General features: G+C 45.2%; 1 protein-coding gene across 1 annotated transcript in view; it reads left to right on the top strand.

Moving 5' to 3' along the window:
• Positions 1-538: 538 nt before the first annotated feature.
• The window catches only part of LOC115386791 (adenylate cyclase 9), a 28,735-nt gene continuing 22,620 nt past the window's right edge, over positions 539-6,653 (top strand). Inside the window, 1 exon segment of the mRNA XM_030089255.1 lies at positions 539-2,483. Coding sequence (XP_029945115.1) covers positions 671-2,483 — 1,813 coding nt within the window. The 5' untranslated portion in view covers positions 539-670.

The raw sequence follows: 6,653 nt of genomic DNA, 5'->3' as shown, positions 1-6,653 counted from the left end.
AACAGAGCATCTCCAGTCAAACACTGCAACCGAGTTGTGTTAAATGAAGTTTTTTTTTTTTTTTGCGCAGTTCTGCTCACAAATCATGGTTTAGAGCAGGAGGGACTGTCAGAGGACGTGGAGGAAATCGAATGGATCCACACGACTGGACATAATGAAAGTGCGCAAGCAAACTTGGAACATAATTTAGTTATTATAAAAGACAAATCCTATTTATTGCCGACCATTCAAGCTCTGGGTTTTTCCTGCACTTTGCACAAAGTCCTATGTGATTTTCTCATTTAGTTTTTTTTAATGAATGAAACAAAGTGGAAGCTGCACGGTGGACTTGGATTGGAGCAAAGGAGGCAAAGATTGAACCTTGTTGTGCCAGGATCGCCCAAACAGAAGGGAATGTAGAGGAATGCGGGGATTGACGTCAAGAGCTCCAATAATGAACTACTCAAAACGTTTGGATGGTTTTCTGGCATTCCTACAGCAGCAAGCAGAGTGAAGTTTTTTTTTTTTTTTTTTTTTTTTAGAGAAGTTTATTAGTTTTTCACTTAAAGAAAATATCAGACCAGTTGGCATACTGTGGCCACATACTTTGCCTTACTCCCTCATCTACATTTTCTCCTGAATAACTGTGCCTTCTGCCGAACTTTTGATCTACGACGGACTGGAAGACAGCATGGCATCGCCACAGCATCAGCAACTGCTGCCTCACAACACAGAAGTGAGCTGTGACTCAAGTGGAGATGGAGGCGTCTCTGTTAGAATTGGCAGCAGTGCCAAACACAAACATGGAGGCGGGCCGCTCGGTTCAATCGGGGGAGGCTTCATTGGGGGAGCCAAGCACTGCAAGTACAGCATTTCCTCGAGCTGTAGCTCTGGAGAGTCTGGAGGGAGGAGGCCGGTCGTCAAAAGTTTCCGTGCCCAGCGGAGGATGCCTCAGCTTTTTGAGCGGTCCGCAGGTCATTTCTGGGATCCAAAGTTCGACTCCTCTATTTTGGAAGAGGCCTGCAGAGAACGGTGTTTCCCTCAGACTCAGCGCCGCTTCCGCTATGTGCTCTTTTACCTGCTAGCCGCCGGTTTCCTTTGGGGATTGTATTTCGCCATCAACCCCTCCTGCTGTGACAGGGCTGTTTTCCTCCTTCCCACTGCTTCCTTCCTCCTTTTTTGTCTCCTTCTCTTCCTCTTGACTTTTACCAAGCTGTACTCTCGCTGCTACAACCAAGCATCTCTGCTGCTCATCTTTGTGACCTTCATCCTGACTCTGGCTCCCCAAATCCAGACATCCGTCTTCACAGAACAGGAATCTCCCACGCCTGCGCTTGACGTGGAGGAGTTCAGTGGCATTGGGCCGACGTACAACCTGTCATATGACAAGCTGGTGGACGAACGCACCTGCGCCCCTTGTCTTTCACCTGTAGGCAGTTTCTCCCTCTGTATTGAAGTTCTTCTTTTGCTCTACAGTGTTCTACATATCCGTCTCTATGCCTCTGTCCTGCTTGGGTTTCTCTATTCTGTCTTTTTTGAGAGTTTGGGCTGGCTGCACCTGACCCACGTTGGGCAGAGCTGGAGCTTCGCCTCGCCGTTAGACTGGGAAACACTGAGCTGGTTCGGTCCAGCCAAAGCCTTGCTCCACCTCTGTGCTCATGCCATCGGCATCCACCTGTTCATCATGTCCGAGGTGCGGTCGCGCAGCACTTTCCTCAAGGTGGGACAAGCTATCATGCACGGAAAGGATCTGGAGGTGGAGAAAGCCTTGAAAGAGCGGATGATCCACTCCGTTATGCCCAGAATTGTGGCTGACGAGCTGATGAAGCAGGGCGACGAGGACATAGGAGATAACTCAGTGAAGCGGTACTCCACCAGTGGTGCGGCCGCCGCCATCTCCAGCCCGAAAAACAACAAGCGCAAGAAAACCTCCATCCCCCGAGGCCAGATCATCTTCAGACCGTTCAACATGAAACGGATGGAGCCCGTCAGCATCCTCTTCGCAGACATCGTGGGTTTCACCAAAATGTCTGCCAACAAATCTGCTCATGCGCTTGTTGGACTTTTAAATGATTTGTTTGGACGTTTCGATAGACTTTGTGAGATCACTGGCTGCGAAAAGATCAGCACTCTGGGAGACTGTTACTATTGTGTAGCCGGTTGTCCCGAGCCAAGAGCTGATCATGCCTATTGCTGCGTGGAAATGGGCCTGGGCATGATTCAGGCGATTGAACAGTTCTGCCAGGAGAAGAGAGAAATGGTGAACATGAGGGTGGGCGTCCACACGGGCACTGTGCTGTGTGGGATCCTGGGCATGAAGCGCTTCAAGTTTGACGTTTGGTCCAATGACGTCAATCTGGCAAATCTGATGGAGCAACTGGGCGTGGCGGGAAAAGTCCACCTTTCGCAGGCCACGGCCGACTTCCTGGATGACCGGTACCAGCACGAAGACGGACAGGTCATTGAGAGAATCGGACAGAGCGTTGTGGCTGAGCAGCTCAAAGGTAAGCTCTGATCATGAATTACTGTGCTGTCTACATGCCGAGTGAGTCAACTGTGTAAAACAACACATTCTATCAGGGTCTTCATCATTTCGAATATTGATGTTCTCACTTTAAAAATGTTGGAAAGCACACTTTATTGATACCCCTCGGGAAATGACTTATTTGCCTTTAACCCATCCTCTTCATGCTAATCGATGCATATGATAGTGGGCTGCCACTATTCTGGGTCAAAGGTCTTGCTTAGGGACTCACAGTGATAAACCTTCTGACTTCCAATCCCTAGTGTGCTTTTCTAACAGGCAGGCAACTATATTGTATAAATTACATCAACAATAATATTCTATTCTAATGTCGCTATCAGCTGCTGCGGTGTGCAAACTCCACAAACAAGTTTCATGATAAACCAAAACAACCAGCGAATGGCAATGCTGGAGAGGGAACTATTCTCTGTTATGCTCAATTGGCTGCATTTTATTTCCAACCAAAACTCCGTATTTCAGTAACTTCGGCCTTTGAAACAGACCCAACAGTGCTTTCATGCACAAACATGAAATGACAAAGTGAAACTACTGAGAAGTCATTTCAAAAAAGGCTCAAAATATGTAGCTGTATCAGAGTATCAACACAATGAATAAACGTCATATTAAAACTATTCAGTCACTTATTCAAGCATTAATCATAAGGGTGACACAACAACCAGAACATTTCATTTCGAGCCATTTTTAACTCACTTGGTGTTTTTATGCAAAACGTGGAATTAAAAGTGTAACCGTTGAGAAGTGTTTTCATAAAAGCTCAAATTATGTAGATTTTGCTGAGAATCCATCACAACTGACACTGTACGATAGAGGAAAAAAACATTTCTTCAGTAGCAGGGTCCATGGCCCACTTTTGGCTCGCAACCCACCAGTTGCAAAACACTGCTTTATGTATGATGATTCCGAAATGCTTGTTACCACTCCCAGAGAAAACTTCCTTTCAAGACCGCACGTAAGACTTTCACCTTTCAGGTCAGTCAAAGCTGTAAAGAACAGCAGAGGCACCTGAAGGTGAGCGCAGCCCAGGGTCTCACCGCCATGAATCATACACCAGACAGACAGAAACTGGAGTTTGCGTTGAGTGCCCTCTGTGGTGTTGGTGCCGTGACTGTATCGCAAACAGACGCCATCTTCTTTCCCATCCCTCCCTCCACCGTGTCTCCGCACACTCTTTGTTCTCTTGCTCAATTACATTGCCTTCCAGACGTCCTCGGTGTGTCCTGTTCTCTTAACCTCGCTCTGAACCTCGGGGATTGCTTTACAACTTGATGCTGCTGTCTGCTTTTCTAATAGACTTTTGGCCGCAGCTCTGTCTCCACCTCTATCTTGTCTTTCCCTGCCTTTAAACTGCTTGACTGCAGCTTCTATTTGATATATTTATGCAAATGGACTCGGTGTGACTAAATGCTGCCTTAATGGCTCTTTTCATCATTTAAGGCCTGCTGATCCATTATCACCCGTCGTAAGTGGAGTGACAGCGTCTGACTAAGGTTTTGCACGTGACGTTCATCTGCCCTTTTGAATTAGCGTTTCAGTTTTTTTCTCCTTTTTTTTTTCTGACCGCGTTGCCTTGAAGGCTGCATATCTTATTCTAGTAGGTGTATATTAAACACAGTTAAGTACGAACTGGCAGTTCACACAAATTACCAATTCAAGCATACACATGAATAATTTGTGGGTATAAATCATCAATTTATCTGGATGTCCGCAGGACTTTTAACAAATAGAGTAATATTTCCCTTCAAATCTTTGCTGTTTGCAGCAAAAAATAAGATGGAGTGAACACACCAGCTAGTCCAGGTGATGTATGGTCCTGCATTTTCCCTCAGCTCGCAGATTGATCAGAGATCACTGCTCCCGCATCGTGAGGATAAATGTGTTGTCTGGTATTTTCACCTTCACATTTCAGTATCCCTTTCTTGACTCTTTTCTCGCCTCCATCATGTGTACAATTCCCTCCTAAGATTGATCCTCTCCCCGCCGCTTCGTGCCGTTGCTGTCTGTCGGATAAGAGTTGTTCTCTAAAGCTGTAAAATTCTCCTCTGTCTCGTTCAGTGTGTTGTAAATCACTCGGGTAGCGTTGCAGCCGGGAGTGAATCCTGGCTCGGTCTGGTCCTTGTTGTCTGACTCAGAGGTAAATTGCTCTGAACTCAGACACCAATCTCTCCGCGTTTGTCCTCCATGTATTTTTGATATCCTTTCAGAGTAAGTGTGATATTTTAGATTTTCGCAAAGTGCCCGTGAGTGTTTTCGCTGCTCCGCTGTAACTTCGAGTCGTGCGTTTTTTCCCCTCATCCATCGGTGTGTGTTCACAAAAGCCATCTGCTGGAAGCTATTTCTGGTTGATTGTAGCTGAGGTTGGCATGGAGTGCCGCCACGTGTGGTCAGTTAAGTGTTACAGCTGCATCTTTTTACCCCTCCGCTCTGATGGATGTGGGTTTGAACATGTTGAAAATTCAAATGTGGTTTGTTTTGCATCGCAAAGATGTGGAGCACTTGAGCATCACATTGGACCGGCATGAATTTTTTTGATCGGGTTCTGTAAGCATTGTGGAGTTGATTAAAACATCCTTTCAAATTTGTAGCGTCTGACTAAACATAACAGTGAAGCATGTACAAAGTGTAAGAATTCAAAAACCCATTTTAAGTAGTTGGCTTCAGTGAAAAGGAGAGCTGCTTCAAGATGAAACGGTTGGAGGTAGTTTACAGCCAAAATCAAGCCTGTGATATTTCTATCATCAACAGTTTGTTGGAAGACAATCCTCCTTATGTGAAGCAGTTAAGCTAGACACAGTCCGCATGTGTTTGATGGGTGCTTAGATGGAAGAATGAGACTACAGGGCTTTAGGAAATAAAATCAGCTATGTACACTGAACAAAAATTTAAAGGTGACATTTGTTTTTGCTCCCATTTCTCATGAGCTGAACTCAGAGATTTATCAGTTTTTCTGTCACACAAGGTCCATTTCTCTTAAATATTGTTCACAGATTTGTCTAAGTCTGTGTTTGCGAGCACGTCTCGATTCTAAAATGTGCAGTTTTATCGCACAGCACAGTGCCGCAGATGTTGCAAGTTTTGAGGGCGTGCTGACTGCAGGAATACCCGTGGATTGAATGTTAATTTCTTCTCTTCGAGCCGTCTCCAAAGACGTTTCAGAGAACTTAGCAGCACATCCTCACGTGTAACCTCAACAGCCTCCACATTCAGCATCTTCACCTCAAAGATGGTCTGATGGGTGAATCACATGATCCATCAGACCCAACGAGCATGTTTGGGATGCTCTGGGTCGACGGATACGACAGCGTCTTCCACTTCTCACCAGTATCCAGCAGCTTAGCCCGGCCCTTGAAGAGGAATGGACCAACATTCCACAGTCCTGATCAACCTGATCAACTCTGTGTGAAGGAGACGCGTTGCACTGCGTGAGGCAAATGGTGATCACACCAGATACTGACTGGCTTTCTGAGAAAAAGGCCTTCTGTGTACATAGTAAAAGTGTTACATGCTTGAGTTCAGCTCGTGAAAATAGCGAGTAAAGACTAAAAAAAATTACATTTATAGTTTTTTTCACTGTACATATCAGGTACATGTTGACTCAGACCTCTTTTGTACATTCTCCATACTGTAAATTCAAGCTGGAAGTGACTCCATATCGCTGAAAAGCAGCTGCCTTAGTTCTTTCTTTGGCTCCTAATACAGAATGATTGCACCTGCAGAGGATTATCCCTCAGGAGGAGGCTGGACGGGTGGCCATATTATTTTTCAGCAGAAACAAAATCCCCACTCGGATCCAAACATTGTTCTTCTGTCCTTCACAAAGTCATTGTTTTTGGGGGAGGTGAAAGTTTTTCTGCTGATGTTGGGTAATGAGTTTGTGCTTTTGTGAGAAAAAAAACCCCAAAACAAAACAAAAAAAACCTCACTGTATGATCGTGGAGGAGTAATCTATAATACTTGATGAACATTTTTCACAAGTCGTTCCAAGGCTGCTTCTGTAATTTAGTGAAAGCAGCTCTGATTTGTACCATTACTGTTATCTAAAGAAGATGTGAAAACAGCCTTTTCATTGTGACTATAGTCCCTGAAGGAGTCTTGTATGGCAGAGCTCTAATAGTGATTTATTTGCTTCTAG

The sequence above is a fragment of the Salarias fasciatus genome, chromosome 4, assembly GCF_902148845.1.
Source record: "Salarias fasciatus chromosome 4, fSalaFa1.1, whole genome shotgun sequence".
Taxonomy (NCBI): domain Eukaryota; kingdom Metazoa; phylum Chordata; class Actinopteri; order Blenniiformes; family Blenniidae; genus Salarias; species Salarias fasciatus.
This window is presented reverse-complemented; position numbering and strand designations above follow the sequence as displayed.